General features: G+C 39.3%; 1 protein-coding gene across 1 annotated transcript in view; it reads right to left on the bottom strand.

The window, feature by feature from the left end:
* mtnr1bb (melatonin receptor 1Bb) overlaps window positions 1-16,641 on the bottom strand; it is a 40,585-nt gene extending 23,944 nt beyond the window's left edge. Inside the window, exon 1 of the mRNA XM_069146338.1 lies at window positions 15,613-16,641. Within this exon, the coding sequence (XP_069002439.1) occupies window positions 15,613-15,820 (208 nt within the window). The 5' untranslated portion in view covers window positions 15,821-16,641. The remainder of the gene's footprint in view (window positions 1-15,612) is intronic.
* Window positions 16,642-20,944: the final 4,303 nt, after the last annotated feature.

Here is a 20,944-nt window from a genome sequence, read left to right as displayed (position 1 = left end):
TTTGACCTTTGTTAGCATTAAGAGGCTGATGTTGTTCATTCACTTGCAAGTAGAGGACATTTTAATAAGCTTGCCTTCAGTTCCGCTACAGAGTTGTATAGGACTAGAAAACGTCTGCATTTGCTTATTTAAAATACAAAAGGTGAAGTAAAAAAGTAAGTTACTGGTCAGATTTGCAGAGGCTATAGGGAATAGAGATATTGCTGCAAACTGTTTATCTTTTGGAAAGCTGTTAATCCAGCTCAGGCTGCCTCTCAAGCCAGATGAAATTTCAGTAAAATATCTTGTACAGAAAAAAGCATAAGGAAAACTGTTTGTGCGCATCACAAGGCTGCAAATTATGTGTGCATTTGATGAAGTTGTCATCTGTTAGTGAGCTTTTGTTTGAGGGTGGACATGAACTCAGATCAGGACAATTCACATTCAAAATGCACTTTGTGGACGCTTTGCCTCAGGCAAGCCAAACCCTTCATATCCCGCCCTACATTTAGAATGCACAACACCGGCCCTCGTCCATTTTCCCTTCTATTCCTTCACATTAAAAATGCCGCTCTGCTCAGTCTGGCGGCACATGCTGCCAAGCCTACCAGGCTGTAAGGTTTAACAGCAGATACACCTCACTCTGTCTCTACACTCAGAGGTTATTTGCAATAGTTCAGCATTGAGTTAAGAAATCTAACATAGAAGCCGTGCAAAGTGCAAATTCTTATAAATTTGAAGCTGTGTCATGCAGTATACAGTATTACCTACTTAAAAAAAACTCTACAAAATCTACACTGGAGAAAGTAGGTTACCCTTCTGAATAGTAAATTCTTAATGTAACACTACCCGTGATTTGGTAGATTTACATATTAGACCTACATAGTGTTGTGATTCTGTGGCTTACTGGCTTTCCCACTGAGTAGAGCAGGCAGACATTAAGTCTGGTTAGTCCTAGGAGATTGACCTTTGAAGTGCACAGTGAACTGTAAAGCAAAGCAGATGATTAAATCAGAAAGCTGTCTTAGCTCATCATTATAACAGTGAACAATGAGAAAATAACAGTCTAGATTAAAGCTGCACTGCACAAAGGGAGAAATTCTTATTGACATTATTGATTATGAAACCACCAAAGATAGTCTTTTAGGCGCAACCTCTTTAATTATGTAAAATATCGCCTTCATCTCTTCAAATTATTACTTACAAAATTACAGCCGGTTGACCAACTGCAGCCTTTGAAGGGCTTTAATTTCTCTGGGCATTCTGTGTTTGATCAGAAAACTTGGCATTTTTAATTTTGAGTACTCAAACTGTCTATTCCACCTGCCAAGTTAAACCAGGGCTGCAAACATGCTCTGATCGTGAGTTGTGAAACAGATGAACAGAAACCGAAGGACGTGAAGCCCCCAGGGGAGAAATGTGACTTTATTTTTTTTTGTCTCTATTTTCTCACAAATATCGTTTCCGTTCTTTAAAATGCAAAAGTTTTGTAAATTTAGGTAATTTAATATGCCGTGAGAGCATTCTGAGGAGCCATACCAAATAAATTGAATGAAACATGTTTTAATGGACATATTAGACACCCCGACCTCACCAGAAAACGTCAACACTGGTAAATGTTTGAAGGGGGTTAAAACGACCAATGTTTATACAGGTGATCTCCTAGTGGCTGTAGAAGTTATGACAGGAGAAAGTCCGGTGACATAGTAGAAAGAGTGACCAAGTCATGGAGGTGAGGGGGGGTTGGATGGATCAAACACAGGACAAAAGTCAATGATGAGTTATAATTAACTTACATATACGTAGGTCAACTTACATTACATATTTACCATCATGTCACGTACGTAACGTCACATACATAACAAATGTAGTTATTTTAACCCAAACCACGAGTCGTTTGCTAAACTTAACAGAGTAATTTTTGTGTCCAAACCTCACCTAGAAATTTTACAACGATAACCACATGTATATTACTGTTACCATAATGACGAAGGTCCAGTACGCCTATATAGGTATGTATGTCATTTTGGGAGTCATTGGAAATGGACCTTTTTTGTTGTTTTAATATGAGGACGCGTTGCATTAGGACAACAATTGTTTTGGCCTCATTCACGTCAAACGTCTGAACCCCTTCAGCTGCAAAATGATCAAAAGTATGAAGAAAAAGTTTTAAGAACTTTCAATTGGTGAAAATAAGGGAAAATTAATTTATGTATGAAATTAGGTATTTCACATTTTGCCTCTGGAATCTTGAGTATCCCCTGCCAGAGTTTGAAAGCCTAGACTATGTATGAGTCAAGTATTCAATGCAGGGTATTTGAAATCAATCAAAAACAGCTTGAGTTCCCTTTACACATATCTCTTTAATCCATGATTTCTCTTTGGAAGAGACTGATTAACGTGTTTATCTCTGGTGAAATGCATCTAAACTGCTGTACACTATTTAACATGACTTCAGGGTTTAACAAACAGAAAACCAGTTGAATGAAAACTAAACACTTTGCATCTTTTAATTTTCTTTGAAGCAAAACGCTCAGTGTCATAAATACCAACATGCCATAACACGTTTGAATGATTTAAGCAGCATCAGGATGGAACACATCAACATGGAGCTCTAATTCTGTTGCTGATATAGTTGAATGGAAGTTTAAAGTTTTTACTTTCTGAAAGCAAAACTTTGATGGATTTCAGATCAAACTGGTTGTTTCTACCAAAACACAGACTAATCCCATTGCAGTCAAACCTCAATCTGACCACAAATTTATATATTAATTGAGGATAAAATAACTTCCGAAATGCATTTCATACCCCTTTTCCCAATTGGCCTTCAAGCCTTTCTTGACCATCTTCATCTACATCTCTATGGGATTGCGTGTCCCAAATACTTCACTATCTCTCGCTGAGTCAGTCTGAAACAAACATTGTGACAGTCTGTTTCGTTTGCGGAGTCGTTTGCACTAATGCACGTCTGCGCATCCCTGCAACAACTCCCTCCTTCCCTTATCCCATTCTCATTTTCTCATCCTAGATTGCCCTCGATTTCTCACATCTTCTCTATTTCTCCTCCCTCCCTCTTTCATTCTCTTTCTCCTCGTTCTCTTGCAGCAAATCCTTTGCTTCTTCTTCTTCCTCCTCTTCACCCACTGCTGCCTGGGGGTTTTGAGAAACTGTTACATAATGCACTTCAAATTATCACAATGCATATATTATGGATATGGAGGAGATACAGCAGGCATTACGGGATTCGATAAGGAATAAAGGAATGAAATTACCAATCGGTTGCTTTGCAGATTAAATGGGTCAATCTATCATGTTCATGGTTATTGAGATTAAAGGAAATTGTTCTGTCAGTTACTGTGTGCATGCGTACTGTGTGCTACTGAATCATCCTCCATCTCAGCACTAAAGTACTGATAACAACTGGGTGATTGTGATGACACATGACAGTAGTTCTTACGTTGTCTTTGCTGTGCCTCTGGAACGCGGCATCACTCTCTTACTTTTTATACCAAGGGATTTCAATCTTACTTCTTTCTTCGCTAAATGTTTGGCTGTCTGTCTGTATTTTATAGCCGAGGTCTTTATCATTTCTCTGTTACCTTTTGCTACTCCCCACCTTGCTGCTCTCCACCTAGCTGGTCTGAGCTCCTCCTGTTCCCTTTATCCAACTGTCTGTGTTCAAGGGAATTACAGAAGTCATGCTTCACCCAAAAGATACAGGACAGTGCCTGGGCACAGCTCAGGCAGAAGGAGACTCCCAGAGCACTTAATGCTGCTGAAAACATCCCCAGCAGTCATGTCCAACCTTCACTTCTGCCTAAATACTCACTGAGTAAGACAAAAAAAAACAGTAAGGCCAGATGATGAAAGAATTATATGGCAAAGCCTAACACATACAGAAAATCCCCCAAAGCCCTGCAGACACTCTTCTTCCATGCATTATATATCAGTGGTAACTCAGCTCCCCTATGGATTCTACTTGAAACTACATGATGAAACCAAACTGAGTGGCTAATATTTGTCACAATGGGATGTATAATGGGATGTCAAATGCAATTTTTATGTGTGATTTCAAATGATTCAATATCGAGTAAATGGATTAATTCAAATCAAACTAGCAAAAGCCCCTGCGTCTAATCTCTTCCCCTTTTCTTTTTGAGCTACAGCTTAACATTCCTCTATTTCCATTTAATCTGCTCTGTGAACTCTCCCTCTTTGCCTGCTCCTCTCGATCTCCTCTGTTATGCACATAAAAAGGTTCCAGTAGGGTCGTTGGGTGGATGGTATGCGCCTGCCTTCAGCTGTCTGCTTTGGAGAACTTGGAAAGCTCCTCAGGATTAAGGAACATCTGATTGATCTGACAACCTGTTCAGCCAGCACATCTCCCATTTTGATTTTAATGAATTAAAATCAAACACTCAAATTCCCCCTTGGCAAAAAACCTTGGACAGGAGCATAAATTACAGTAAAAAACAGAATGAGCCAAGGATCTGAGGATGCCTACTGGGTAGTAGTGGAAATTAAGGACAAAACTATTTTTTAAAAGTAATGACCAGAATATTAAAAATCCATTCTCAACCAAAGTGTACGGAAGAGCTACTGGATCAGCGTTTGGGGGATTTTTACGTCGCTAAAGTCTTAGCTTCAGCAAATTGTAAGCTACATTCTTTAGATATTAGTGAAGCAGGAATAATAAGGATTATACAAGTGGAAGGGAAATTAAGTAAATCGGTTCCTTCCTGTCTCTTTGAAATACATTATTGATGTAAAAGGTGTTTCTGCATCATTAATCAGGGCAAATAAAATAATTATTATGTAAAGGTGAATGGGAAAAAAGTTTTCAGCGGTAGTCAATATCCTTTTTTGAAAAATTTGCCTGATATATTGGAAAAATGAAACAATGGGCTGACATAGCTCAGCTTTCCAGCTGACATTTATGAAACAAATCACTTGTGAATGTGTAACAGGAAGACTTTTTTCTGTTCTCTTTGTACAAAGAGGGGAGATGTCAGTCCCAATTCTCCTAAAATCACTGTGTCGCAGCTGTTAATAGCCCATTTCTCAGACTGACAGTAAATGTACATCTAGAAACAATTATCAGTATAGACAGGGCAGCAGGGTAGTGTTAGTATTCAGAGAGATTGCCTGCAGTAGTGTGCCGACAGCTGTATGTCCTGTCAAAACGTCTTTGAGCAAGACAGAGAAATCCCCCATACTTATTCATTGGGACACACTCTGGATTAATGTGTCAGCTGAATGCCTGAAATGTAAAGATGTGAAATGAAGACTTAGGAACAGTCCAATAAACTAAAAAGCTGAAATTTTCCAAGATGCAACTCAACACAAATTGTCTTTCTGTTTCACATTTCTTACATTTCTTCTGTCACTCATACACATTTATTTGCACACTTCTGAGGACAACCCATAACCCCTGCATACCTCCAGTATCTTCAAACACAACTGTAACTTAGTCACTAATCATAATCAGAAAAAACAGCCTTTTTAGATGTCAGGACCTGGTTACGTGCTCTCACAAGCCTAAATGTCATCAGAAGTGTCTGAGCTTTCAAAAGTTGCTCCTCACAACTAAAATTTGCAAATCTCGAAACACATGTGAATGCTTGTTCTCTCTCTCCTGTATTCCTCTTCTAATAGTTTTTTTCATATTTTATCCATGTAAAAATATCAATCTGAACAACAGCTAAGACAGAGCAGCAATACAGTACAGGAGTACACTGAAAAAAAAAAAAGTTCTTTGAATTTACTAGATTTGAATGTGTACATCGTTCCCACATAATCAAAATGTGTCCACCTGACAGAATTTTCCTCTTCAAACTAAAGTATTTAATTCACGATAGACTGTTTGAAAGAATCATGTTGGTTCAACACATTATTTTTCAGTTACCATAAAGCCAATTTATTGAGTAATAATAAAGCAATTTCGTTATGCCAAGGGTACTTGATTTTTATTTGTAATGCCAACTTGAATTCTTCATGCTAATATTATTCTAAGGAATGAAGTAACTTTAAAGCAAATTAATTATGTACTAAGTATCCAAGTTAGGTCTGTAAATCTAACTTGATTTGTTAAAGTTAACTCTATCTAAATGTATTGTACATATCAGATTAATGTTCATGTGTGTGCAAATACAAAATCAAGAGTTCTGTACAAAGTTTTTTCTTTATTGGACTTTAAAACTTTGAAGAACAAACTGCACACAGTTTTTGGAGGATTCAGTGCAACACAAAAACTGGACACTGATAACCCTGCATCAATAGCAGTAGATTCAAACACAAACACATTATGTAAACTACACACACCTGTTTTCACAGCAGCATCTCAACAAAAATCATGGAAATTCTTAATAAAGTGCAATGGATTAATAATACATACGATTGACACTTGTATTAACAGTTTATAATGTAGCAACAGGAGCACAAACATATGTATCTTCAGAGTGAATTAATAACTGCAAACACATTTATAAACCCACTATAAACCTGTTACTGCAGTTTAAAAGCAGAAATACAAAACATTGTGAATATAATGAGCCACAAACAGTGTATTCATGAGAGAAAGTACAAAACAAGAATAACACTATTTCACCTAAAAAGCAGTGATCAATGTACAAAGTGAACAAGGAAAATCAAAGCCAGTGCTTTGTTATGAGGTTTGCTCCCATGGCTAACACTGCATACACCATTTTCAGAGCTGACAACACTTTTTGCAAGCTGGATTTACAAATTTGAAAAAAATAAAAATAAAATTAAACCTGTGTAAACTCTTTTCTGACTAATAAACACAAATAGACATGCAAACCATGTATAAACAGTTGCCAAAGAATCAAAGCCTCTGGAACTGTTTTTATAGTCAATTCATAAAAGAAAATTATGTCAATGTGAACTTATCAATGGGAAATGCAAAAGTAGTTCAAGTGGTATAACAATACCAAAGATGCCTTGGAGGACAATTCAAACGTCATTTATCGCAAGCAGCACAGCCTCTCTTCACTGAAAGAGTCTGTTTTTTAGAGTGAGTGCTTTGTTTGAAAGTTTACCTCAATCCAGTTCCATGAAAGTCTTTTGGACTACCTCAAAGGTGTAGTGTAGTATAGTTTGCAGGATAGCCGTTGAATTATCCTGATCTTGAAACACCTTGGTAAAGAACAATTCCAACGTCCTCTGGTTTAGCACTTGAAGCATGTTCTTCAAGAACGTTTCTTAACGGTGGTGTCTTCAATGGCCTCGTTGATGGCATCCTCATTCATGCCCTGTAGAAAACAGACAAGGAAAGTAAATTAAATTTACTTAACAAGCCAAATGAGAAAAGAATGATTCACTATGAAATTGGGCAGTTCAAAGACTAGTTACTACAGTAGGACATTAATCAACCAAATAGGTTTCATCAAATTATAATCAATAGATTTTCTATCAATTAATGAATAATTTCAGTTCAAATGATTGACTAGAAGAGCAAGATTGAAAGATTAGGGGAAAAAAAGTAAGCATTGGTTCATACATACCACATATTCACGCTCAAGGTTTTCTGGATCTTCACTCATGTAGATACAGACTCCCTTAAAGGCACTCGCTCGTCCAGCGTCATCATCATTACACTGAAAGGAGATATTCTTTATTAGCATCTTAATTCAGCTCTTGTGCTTTACTTTAAAGTCAGCTACAAGTGTAAACTGTCATATTGGTACATAATTCTCAGAGAATATAACACCAGGGTTTGTACTATGGGATGTATGCTGTGAGCTCCAAATCATGTGGGAACAAGATTGAGGAGGCAGACAAATATATAAAGATACTTGTAATAAATAGAGGAAAGGTAAAAAGACAAAAGATGAACAAATAGAGGGAGGAGAAAGAATAAAAGGAATTACACTCATGAACTTCCTGGCTTTACATATAATTTGTATGCTTTTTTGGAAAGAACTTATGTAGCAACTAAAACATTTAAAATGTTATGTAGCATTTCTATAACTCTAAAAATATTAAGATTTTCCAAAAATCATAATCCAAATTTTCAACATTTATAAGTTTTTCATGACTGTGTGGACTCTGTATCACTTACATCAGCCAGTTCTTCAACGCGTGGCTTTCCCCAAGCTCTCCTGCTCTCTTCAGGAACAGCCTCACCATGTTGTCAGACCGCAGGTCCAGCTGAGACAGGAAGTTGTACTGAAGAGGGACACTGGTGATTCTTTTGAATGCAGCATTGATCTGAAAAACAGTAAAAACAAAAAGGAATCAGGTTAAACGGTAAACATCTCGCAGGAAGCCTCCATGACACATACAGCAGACTAATACAGTCTGGGGGGGAGATAAAGCACAGACAAATGAAATACAATCGGGCATATTAGCAGCTTGTCAGTGAACACAAGTCCTCTACCTCTGGTTCATCACTTCATGTCTTCTGTGTGCAAAAATCATAATGTACATCAAGATCATTATTGGTAACATCAATAAAGCCTCAAGTTAAGATGTAAGCAAAGAGAACATTTAAAACACATGATGGAATTAAATCTGTTATCACTTCAGCTTCATTGATAGGTCTTAAAATGCAAGGACCAGGCTTTCTAATGTTTGTCTGATGCTCTTAAAGGTTTAAAGGAAATATTTGTCAGAGTAAAGCAAGTCTACATTTTCAATGATAACTGATATATATATATTTTTTTTTATCTATGACTCAAACTCCTCTACTGTTTTGGAACAAAAATGCAGAATTAGGAGTTGAACAGGAACACAAAAGAAAATAAATATGACAGCACTTACCACTTAAAGCCTCTGCATGTTTATGTTGTGTAAATAGGACAATGTACCTATAAAAGAAAATATTAAGAATCATTGAGGTGAACTCAGTGGATTGCCTCAATTGAATAAAACACACACATATAACAAAAGCGTAAGGCAATGATGCAACAGACCATAATTTTTAGATAGTTTCTGTAATACAGACATAATGGCAAGATTAAAATCATTTTAAATCCAGTATGAATCAAGTTTTAAGAGTTACTAAACGTAATGTTCATAACCCTTTAACTAAGGAAACTGACGTGATAAACGCAATAAATACACACTGTACAGAACCCAGGAGAGTAAACACTACACTCTACATGGTTTTTGAAGAACGTTTAATAGTTTTGTGGCAATGCCGTGGCCTGCTTTCAACCCTCCAAAATGGAGAGGCGACATCCCGGGAAAATCCCCACAAGTGTCCGGCTGCTCTCCCATTGGATGCGAGTACAACGCAGCACCGTTGTCAGCAGTCGGTGGGTCAGCGGAAAGACTTGATCATTGCGGTTATTACTTAACTAGCAAAAAGATAATAAGGCACAAGCCATCGGCTGCTTCCACCCCACAGAGCTGGGAGGCGAAACTCCGGAGAAATCCCCACGAGAGGCCGGCTGACTGCAATCCTCCACCGGCTGCGAGTACAACAAAGCACCGTTGTTAGCCGTGGGACAGTCGGTGGTCCCCGATTTTTGTGGTTACTTAACTCGGTAGCGATAGATATAGCTGGTGTTAGCTAGCTTGCTTGCTAAAAAGCAGGATATTTATATATGCCATATAAAGGCTATGCACACAAAAACTTTGAGATGAATGTAACTGTAGCAAACTGTATGAAAACAGCAATATAGTGGAAATGTCGGCGACTTGAACATGAATCAATTTAATGAACTTACTTTTTAGTGATGCAGTCTCAGTTCCCTGTCTTGAATCTTTCACAATCTTGGCGGTTGCAGTGACACAGTTCTTCTTCTTCCTCTACTCCGGAGCGGCCAACGGTACTTCTTGGCGCTCTTATGTTTGAATATAAACACTTCCAGTAATGACCAAATACGATTACATTGGTACCACTCACTGCAAAAGGATCTTTTTCATTCTACAGTCTCCATAAACAACTGAAGTCTACATGATTGAACCACGTTTACAAGCGGAATATGTTTGAATTGTGTTGCATCTGCACTTTTCCTTTTTATAAATTCAACGAGCTCCCTATTCCCTTTTTTTCAGTGTAGTAGTAGATGCCACTGACGCCGACTGAGTGAAACATAGAGAGTGGGTTTGAATGTTTCAGCAACACGAGGGGGGACGGAAGGGCGGGCGGCAGGCAGAGGCAGAGAGACTTGCGGCCTTTCTCAATATGGTGTACGCCAAAACTTGAAAAGTTCAAGTTGGGAGTTCAAACTCCCAAGAACATAAGGACAAAGTAAACGCTTTATATGCAGCTGGAGCAGCAGTGTTCTTGCTGACATTCAAGCTCAGCTGGGAGAAACTCCGCTGCACTTCAACCCAACTGTCCAGCGATTCTGTGATACGGTACCTTAAGACAAAGCTCTCGGGAGGAAAAACAACAACTTTGTTTGGAGGTTTCCGCTAGTTTTGACTTTGAGATGCAGCCAATTGTTATCTAATCTCCTTTATTTTGTTTTGTCTTTTGTTTTACCTTTTTGTTCAAATGTAGCGAGATCGGTACATAGAGTTTACAACAAAACACCCCTGTGCAACATCAGTCAAATGTTATAGATCTTCTTATAATAGGCTAATTGTTTCACTTATAAGTTGAAATGTAGGATATTTGTTTTATGTATAAGTGAAAACATACAGGCTGGATTTACTTTTGAAAATAGGAGTACAGCGTTCTTTACTAATATTTCTCTCTTTTTAGCCACTCTTGCTGGAAAGATTTTGTTGCTTTATTTTCCTCTTTAAGATACCCAAGTCAGGGAACATGTGTCATAATTGATCATTTTCACTTTTTTCTGCTTTACAAATTCTTACGTGGTTGTTGCAGTGTGTTGTCAGTGTTTGAAAATTCCTGTCCTGCTAAGATTTTTGAGTCACCTTTTCATTCAATATTTGGGTGTGCAAACTTGCATTCATAGTGCCACCTATAACTGCAATTCCCCCCATACCCTTTGCATTCATGCAGCCCTATTTCATCAGATGCCAACCTCCCTGTGTCACCGTCGGCATTATGCAGTAACTGGTAGACCGGGCCAGATCCACGCTGGACCCCATCTGATCCAAACAATTTATTTGAGTTTTATCTGACCAAAGAATGTGCTGCCAATATTCATCAGGCTTCCTTTCATGTGCTGGTTGTTCTATTTTCTGAGCACCGGTTCTCCTCTTGGAGACAGTCTGGAGAGGTTGAATTCCTGCAGTGTCCTTCACGTTGCCTGAGCAGTCACTGAAACACCAGTCTCCACAGATAATCCTTATTCAAAGTCAAAAGCACTTTCAAATCTATTTTTCGATGCACGGTTGTGTGAATAGAAAATTCTGCATGATGTAATTTTTTGATGACAGGGTGGCTCTTTCTAAACCTCCGCACCATTGCTACATCTGTGTTTCACCTTTTTTTGTTCGTTTTTGTTTTTTGTTTTACCATATTATCTAATGGCTTCCTGTGACAAGACTGTTCACACCTTGGATGACCGTATACGTGACTCATCTCTGGAGGTGGCCTGCAGAGATCCAACTGGTCTCACATGGCCAAAAGGTCCTCGCATATCAGAGAACATTTTCAAAAGCCCATTATTTTATTAAAACTTAATTTAGTGACACAATAACACTCGTTAAATGAAAATCACAGCATTTCGGAGCCAATTTTCAATCATTGCCCTTGATTGATACTGGGATATTTGTCTGCTTAAAGTACACAGCGTTTAAAGTATCCTGGATAAAACGGGTGGAGCAAGAATAATTTTGTTCATTTGGATTGGACTGGGCTATGTCAAGAATCTGAAAGTACTCGTGTGTAAGTTCACACAAATATAAACAAGAAAACATGGAAAAAGGGACTCAGGTTTTAGTGTTTTTAATCTGTAGAGCCAGACAGAGGAGGAGACTGTTTTTTTCAGGGTTTCAGCACCATGGATAGAGGTAGACGGAGAGAAGCTGGATGTGAAACTGCACCGGGGAACGAGTGATTCTTTTTTTTTTTTTTTTTTTTTTTCAAGCGTCAGTCTTAACGAAGGAATATTTTAAGCATTATTTTTGTACAGGCAAAGAGCTTTAGAGAGAAGTAGCTGTAGAAGGAACGAGAGGGAGGGGGAGAGATATGATGTAAATAAAGTCTCTTTGAAGAGAGTCTCTGTAATGTGTGATCCTGTCTAACTCTCTTTGAAGGTTTGAAGCACCTAAGCGCCTTCAAAGACGAATCTCAGGGGACAAAAAACCTCTGCCCCGCACAAGTGTACAAGGCACTTTTCCCATACTCACACATTCATACAAGAAAACACAATATCACAATAACACTTGTAGACCAACTCCACTGTATTTTCCTGAACAAGCTTTGTGTGATTTTTTTTTTTTTGCATGCCAGCACACAGCTGTATGTTAAAGAGCTTCCGGGTGAGTCAACACTTTTCTATTTAAAAGACAAACTCCAGGAGACAAATGGCTCCAACGACCTGTGGATGCATGCTTTTGATTTGGTGTATGAGGTGCATGCTTGCTGATATACAATAGTGCATGATGAGAGAGAAAGCCCTTTAAATTAAACATTGACGTCTTTGAAAAGTCAAAACAGAAAAGAAAGTTAGGGGCGGGAAGGAAATGTGCAATCCCTCTGCAATCTTTAAGCAGCCTGGTTACATGATCAAAATGCATGAGAGTTCTGATTAGTGTGAATCACAGATATTGTGATGCCAATTCAGTGTCAGAATAATAATGAATCTGGAGTAAACTATTTACTATAAGACTACATGTATCACAAGTGTGGGTAGGTGTGATTTAAGCTGAGCTAGTCATCACTCAACAGCCTCGCATCTGATGAAATATCACACTCGGCGGTCAGTTTTGTTCACTCTGCCCCAGCAGGGACTTATGCAAAGCTATGACAACAGTAGTGAGTAATCATACGCTGCCCTCTGCTACTGCCTGTTAATACACTGTTGTTAACTCAGGTGTTTTCCTATCTAAGGTGTTGAGTGGGTTGTTTCAATCTACAGCAGCCATCCTTCGAGTTCACGATGGTGGGTTCAGCGTGGAACTGCTGAGTGGGCTGTTTGAGTTGAGTGAGATCAGCTTTAAGGTGGAAATGCACCGTGAGTGGCAAAAAAAACAAAAAAAAAACCATGTATATTTTCCTGATATTAGAGCGGTATAGGAAAACTCATCCACAACATTGAAGAATACCTTGAATAGAAATTAGGCCATTTTTAACCAAGCTCTGAAATATACGTTTTTCTTATAAATAGTTGGTTGGCCGTTGGCTTTGGTTGGCCAAGGTGGAGGAAATTGTTGACGGGCTTTTAAACAGAAGAAATATCAGGTGGCCCTGAGCAAGCAATTGTTCTTGATGGTGGATGAGCTTGACAGGCGTACTATGTGTCCAAGAGTGACAAATTTACAGTAGAGCCCTTTGGTGGTGTCATGATCTTATTTCGGTAAAGACTTTACACCATCAGTCTTTCCTATAACACCCAAGTCTCAAATGCGTCCTCTCAAATGTCTATGTGAGATTTATGTGGGACAAAATTTGAAAAAAAAAAAAGATACCACAGTTGATGTTTTATTTTCCCAGGGGCAACTTGACTGTATGCATTCAGCATTATTTCTTACTTCTGTACACCGAAGACATGGTTTTTATTTTATAAAAGCTTCTATCAAAGAGTAAGAAATGAAAAACTGCGCAGATGAAGAGGTTAAATGTGCTCTCTGCTTACACGAACCAACTCTCTTTTTTTTAAATAAATATCTGCCTTATTCACTGAAGTGGAAAGATTTCAGTTTTATTATTTTGAATCCTCTGATTGCAGCTTCCTTAAGACGGTCTGCGCATAAGGTCTAATAAGATAATCATTAAAAGGCTTTTTGTAGGTCGTGCTACTCGAGTGAAATCACACTTTATTTTTCGGTCCTGTTTTACAATCGTACCTCCTACTTCAGTTCAACTTCTTCAATAAATAAATAACCTTGGTTTATGGCCATTCAGAGGTATTAATAAGAAGAACCTTAACTAAACCCTAGTTCCAAAAAAAAAAAAATCCACACTAGAGTGCAGAATGTGGGAGTTTGAAGATACAGTTGCATTCAGATGCTCCAGTGATCACTCTGTCCATGACTAGAAAAAAATAAAAATACACTGAAATAAATTTGAAAAAAGGTTTTCTTGTGAACAAATACAAGGACAGGGTCATTATGTCCTAAAATGAAAGGTTGTAGTTGCTTTGATAAATCCTAAGGGTATTTTCCATATTGACTATGAAGGGGAAAAAAAAGATTCCTGGTTGCATTCCTACTGGCTGAAAAATAGTTGCTGATTTACGGAATATGCAAATAAATGCATATTTCCTGCCCTAATTGTTGCCTGATAAAGCCCAGAATAGCCAGTCAGCACAGTTTAGCAGACTTCTTGCAGAAAATATCCATCTTGACAAGTTCTTAGTATCATGATAAGCATTTCTGAAAATCTGCCATTAGGGTTAAATATGTCTTTCAGAAATAATAAGTTTCATTTATTTCTAGTAAACAAAAAAAAATGTCTGATTATATAAAGAGGGTCAAATTAGGGGAAATCCAGTGTATAAAAAAGGTGCAGGATTCAGTAAAATTATTAAATGCCATTAATTTACATTAGAACATAATTGAATTACAACCCCTAGAGTATATTTTCCTTTTACCTGAGCGTTCAGTGTTATGATTTGACATTATTCTTCACTATAGTGCAGGAAGAGGGCTCCTGCACCGTAATTGTACACATTCACACCAGAATTCGTTCATCAATCTCTTTCTAAATCAGCTTGACAAAAGGGCTCACCTGTGCTTATTAACCAAAGAGCTGGTTAATTGTAAGTGTGACTCAGACTACCTTCATGTGAACTTGGAAAGAGCTGCACGAGCGAGTAAGGATTGAAATGTCAGACTGTCCCAGTATAGTTCTAGAAGAGAGAGGTATAATTCAAGCTCCAGTGACAGATAGATTGATACCTCGTAATAGAAAGTTGTGAAAACGTAAGTGGCCAGCTGTGGTTTCAGTACACTATTATTTCACTGGAAATGTGGGTTAAATCCCTGTACCAGCCAACACCGTGTTCATCAGCAACCATATGTCCTGCTCCTTAAATGCCCTTCAGCAAAATATGAATCTTTTAGCAGTCTGGATTATGTTGTCAATAGCATGTGCAACCAGGCTCACAGAGGTTGACAACAGTCCACAATCCAACAGTATTACTTAAATAATTGAGTTAAAACTACATATGTGATTTGAGTTCAATTAAATTTCCACTTTTTTATGTTCTCAATTTATTTTTATTCTTTTACAAAATCACGTGACTTATTTGTCACTGGGTTCACTGATTACATAGATATAATGGGACAAAGTGTGTTCATCGGTCAAAGCATAAAATGTACCCAAGCAGCTTAGAGAAAGAAGTACCAACTAGATTTAGTATACCCAGAACTCACTCCAGAGCAGATTTCACACAGGCACACTTAACCTACATTATCATTCAAATTCGTTGTACCATTGTAATAAAAGTTCTATTATCAAAGGCGAAAAGCATAGGAATTTCCCTCCAAATAATCGAAGTGGCTGTGATCACTCATCATCCTCTTTACCTCTGTTTGACCTTTGTGTAAAATCAACCTATTGCAAGGGAGGAAAGACCTTACCTGAGTTCCTCAGCTTGCGGTTCCTGAACACCGAGATGATCACCAGCAGGTTCCCCAGTACATCCACCACCGTGGTGAAGATCAAACATCCGGCGAGGATTGCTATGACCCAGGCGGGGCGGGCGCTCCCCTCCGTGGCCAGGGTGCGCTCCAGCTGCCCCAGCCGTGGCTCTGTTCGGTTCTTTATGAGTGTTAATGTGTCCGGCATCACTGGCCCACAGCCCGAGCTGCTTTCAAATCCCAGCTGTGTTTTTCTTATGTCCCGCAGGTACCGACGGTACCGGTCTGTCCTGAATGAAACATGGAGCGCACGTCCCCGAGTTCCACAAGAGTGCACGTAAAGTCTGTTACTTAAAGGCGACAGGAATTACTTGATATTATGTGGTGACCACGTGTGACGTACATAAAGTTACACAGACTCTTGGCTTTTTTTTCCTCTCCTCGCACAAAAGTCATCCATCCATGAGCCCCCAGCTTGGAAACGCGGCGGTGCCACACCTCCCTTCTGGTGAGGAATGTTAATTATATGTCGTTTAGAAAATATTTCTTGAAAGAAGGTTCAGTCCATTCATACCTGAAGTCTTCATCGTCTTCAAGTGTCCCTGGCTTGATGGTTGGCATCTCTAACTCTCCTCCGTCTGCATGTGCCCACGTTGCAAGAAAAAGAAGGCTATTTCTTTCTAAAATGTCAAATCACCGCACCGCCTCGGGAATCCTCCTGAATTAATTTGCTATTCTGTGAACACACGGAAGAAGTAATTGTCTTCTTTAGCCAGCTGTAATATCCTTGCCATGCTCTGAACTACGACGCGACCGGCGCTCTGCGTGGCGAGGCGTCACTGTGGCAAACAGCACAGAGCGAGCAGCCGTCAGCCAGACAAACATCAGGATGTGGAGAAATCCACTGACTGAGGGACGGAGAGAGACGCAACGTTTGTGTCTCCGACTGGGGCTTTATGCCTGTCTCCATTTCTCCCTCTGACTTTCTCTCCTCATCTCGCGCTACGCCGAGGTGTGCGTGCATTTCCCCTTGCCTATTCCCAACGTGACCTCCCTGAATCTGTCTTTGATCTCAGCACAATGCTCGGAGGTGCTCTAAGTCTACACACAGCGGAGGGTCGGCACGGGAAGTCCAATCAGCACACGGTGACTTATTTAAAGCATTTGTCACAGTTGAGCGATAAGACGTGTTTACATGTGGAAAAAACAAGGCGGGGGGGGAGGTGAGGAATCAAGCATTTGGTAGTTGTTTGTCTTTGTCTTTGCAGTTATACAAATGATTTTTTTTTTTTTTTTTTTTTTTATTAAAATCTTTGTTAACCTTTTCTAAATAAGGAATGGAAGTCTTTAAATTGCAAATGCAATACATATTGATTGGACCAATATCTTTTAGCAGTGTGTGCCTGCCTCCACCAGGGTGCCATTTTTGGACTCTGGACTATGATTCACTTTGTGCACAGTGCAGTTAGAGAAAAGTGGAGGTGGAAGCCTATGATCCCATTCATCTTTGATATGGGTAACTAGTGGCAACAGTGCATTCAAACTCGCCATCAGAACCAGTGGATTCGAATGTCATCAATACTGTCAGTGCCAGTGGTGACACATTGAGGCCAGCGCCATATTGTTTAACTCTTCACTGCTGGGCGCTGCATGGCTGCAGCGGATGCCCTTAAGCACAGCAGCAGGAACAGATTAGAGCAGTCCAGTGTCAGCCTCAAACCAGGGTGACATGTTCCAGAGGCCCGACGTGATGACCGGGAGACAGGCAGCTCTGTCTGTGCGGTCAGCCGCTGAAGCACACGCACAGGGACTGAATAGATGCGTAACAATATCAGACATCAGGAAAATCAATGGCATTGGTGGTACAGAACAGAAAACATAAATCTGCTAATTGAAAACGGCAAAATCCCTGATAACGCTGTGCTGACTATGGCGGACATGCCTCACAGGCTTCCCCTATGGTAATTGTGATTACAGTGATTGCATGCTCTGAAGGAACTATCAATAATCATATGCACTCGCTTACGACATTGAGGCATAATGTTGCAGGGGCAAAAGTAGAAATGGGCAAGTGGATGAAAAATGTACTGACAAACTGGCCACAGCAATTGGGCATCAACACCATCCCCTACAAGAACCAGGATCATAGCAGCTCCATATGGCCATGTTCTTTGTGTTGTGCTCTACAGGACAACGTGGTTTATTGATATTGATAACACAGTCTTTGTTCGCCAGCTCGAGCCAGTGTTCCGCAGTGAGTTTTGTTGAAATCACCATATGGTGCCACCACAACAAAACTCTTGAGAACAGGGTGCAAAGAAAACAAGGATAACTCGCCAGGCAATACCACAGACACAGACTATGTCTTTTTGCAAGTCTTTGGAAATAATAGAATACGTGTAATCATATTTGTGTTGCAGACATTCATACAAACAACGATATCAAATCTTTCCGCAGCAACACTGACAACTAGTTTGAAGGAGAAAGAAGCTGCAGTATTTTATTATAATACAGTTTTAACAGAAATATTATTAAAGTATATGTACTAAATGTTTATGCATTTGTGAAGATATTCACACACGCCACAATGAGTCTAAAGTTTGAATGAATGCGTAAATGTTTTTCCTGTAGTGCCACCAGCAGCTCATTGTTTTCACTTATCTTGTGAAATATTTCCACATAAACATAACTGATGGGCAGAGAATTTTGTACAACCCTAATGACTGATATTGCTTTTGAAAAAGATCTGAGAAATATCTGGAACAGAATCTGTATATCAACAATTTTCTGTCATTGATAACTGCTGCTCTGTGGTAACCTAATATTCATGTTTAATAATGTTTATATTTGCAGATGGCATACTAAAATTAGAAGATGAAGAAATTGAGAAAACTTTAACCCTTTATAAATTACAATCATTCAACATGCGTAACTGCAGAAAATATGTTTTGTTCGATTGCTATAAATATATAAATGGTAAAAACATGGTATCATAGTTTTTTATGGAGCTGCTTCGTTCAGTTGTCTTGAGTGATTGTTTTGAAAAAGTCTTGAGAATCTCATTCGTTGTAAAATTGGTTTGTCTGTCAGCTCGTAAAATTTGGTGCAAAATATGAAAAGCTCAAAAATACTGAATGAAATTTGGTGGAACAAAGCCAAGCAACACATGAACAGCTTTTAATCTAGATTTGGAATTTATTTAATTGGATTACCATTTTATAGCCACAACGTGGAGGCTGGCACTGAGACAAAGACTGAGAGGGAAGAAGTAGGTAGAGGGCATTACTCCCAGGGTTATTAATGAGTGATAGTGTTAGTGATTGTGCCTTCAGGTGTAAGAGGATTGATATATGAAGCAGTTTTTTGGGGCAAGGTGTTAACTCTCCAGTTGCCTTCAAGGTGTGTTTGTTACACAGTCTGGTGTGTTATGAATGTTCTTACATTTGAGTCATCAGATGGACTGTAAAGGTTACTACCACAAGCATTTCACGCTTGAACTGTTCAACAAGGACCTAATAAAAATCTTACAGTTGTAGCAGCTTCAGCAAATCTGGATGCTTATTCTGCTGGTGAGCATAAAAACCTGTGATGATCAAAGCACAACATAGAGCAGACCTCCTTCTTACCAAAATCAGATCTCAGCAATCTCGAGGGTGACAGTATACCAATTCCTTGGAGCTAAAGCAGATAACAAGCTGAGCTCTGAGGGCCATGATGCAGCCAAATTTCCCAGCACCATGTTGATCCATCATTCTGTCTCACCTCTGTGAGAATAGCACGTCTTTACAAGATCAGAACAAACTGGGGAGTGTTGTAATAAAGTCTAAAAGCGTAACACTGAAGGCCTCTGTCAAATCAGCACATCAGAGCTCAAGCCAACACTTACTGAGGGTAAAATAAACATATTCCGGAAAATGGGATTCAGCTTTTTCTCTGCCGTTTGTGTAGTTTGCAGAAAGTGTCCACGAGAAGAAAAAAAAAAATCCACCCGACCAAAGAAATGTCCCAAGGTTTGAGGCAATTACTGTATTTTAATGTTGTGTAAATGTGACATAATCCAATGGCGTTTATGCACTTTCATCACAAGAAAATCCAATAAAGGACATGAAATGCACGGTTAACTTCCCTGTCTCGCACATAGCAGTTTTGCAGGCATATGCCAGAGGATTGCCTTAGTAATAATCTCCTAAAACAGCAGGGGGAGGGGAGTGATAGGGCTGGTACACAGCTTCCTCTACATACAGCTGAGGGCAGCTCTCTGATGTGAATTCATATCCTCATAAATATGGACATCACCTCTTCCCATTCAATCTCCCCATCCTCTAGTTGCCTTGTTTTAGCACTACATTCAAATTGTGTCTGATCATGCTCATGAGGTTAAAGTATTCATAAATAATACATGTGATGAAATTGCTTCAGACACCGCCTGCATCTGTAACCATTTTGATCACGTGAGGGTTTACATGCATGTTTGACTGTGTGTCTGCATGTCTGTGTGTGTGCATGTGTCCGTGTCATCAGAGGCAGATGTTAGGCACATAGATTAGGTCTGGCTGGGTGTGTAATCCTGGTGTTACTGAGAACGGCGTGGATTTATAATCACCCACACTGCTATTCCTCAATAAGCAAGAACTGGGGAATGGTAATCTCTCGTACTTTTCCCACTTCTCGACTCATCTCTCGCCTTCCTTAAATGATCTATCCTTCAATCCCCTCCTCCTTTATGCAACATCCTTTCATCCTTTTGTCCACCCCTTCCCTTGCCTGCTGTGTCCAGCCAGATCTGGAGAGGAGTCATTGTGAAAAATGGAGCACAGAAGAAGAAGAAGAAGGGGGCAGGGGTAGAAAGAGGTTTTAAGTGGCTAAGCTGACTCTATGGTGTAAATGCCAGATGGTCCAATGAAAAGCCAGCAGAGCTAAAGGGACTGGCAGGTCCTCATCAGTTTCCTCTAATGCATGATGAATAAACATAACACTCACTCTGTTTATTACCCTGTCTCTCTTTTCCCTCACACACCCTCGTATTTTCCCTCAGTTTGACCCCGTGCGTGTCACTAGGACAGCCAGCATGCTTGGAATACGTTAAACAAACAGGACGGTCATCAAACAAGTTGGCCAGGGAGAATATGTAAGTTATTGGGACATGTTGCATAATCCTTGTCAGAATAATTTAATAAATGCTAAATTTGTGTGAATAAATTGCTTGTAGTCTTTCCCCCTCCCTCTGACCAGACAGCGGGAGTATCTCTACCTGTGGTGTGTTGTTTACATTTTTATTGTTGATTGTGTGTGCAACACACATTGGGCTGGAGGCAGAGGTAATATTATGCAA

This window comes from Embiotoca jacksoni, unplaced genomic scaffold, assembly GCF_022577435.1.
Source record: "Embiotoca jacksoni isolate LCO1_2020_lvr unplaced genomic scaffold, fEmbJac1.0.p SCAF_13, whole genome shotgun sequence".
In the NCBI taxonomy this organism is placed as follows: Eukaryota; Metazoa; Chordata; class Actinopteri; family Embiotocidae; genus Embiotoca; species Embiotoca jacksoni.
Note: the sequence above shows the minus strand (reverse complement) of the source record. Positions and strands in the feature narration are given on the sequence as shown.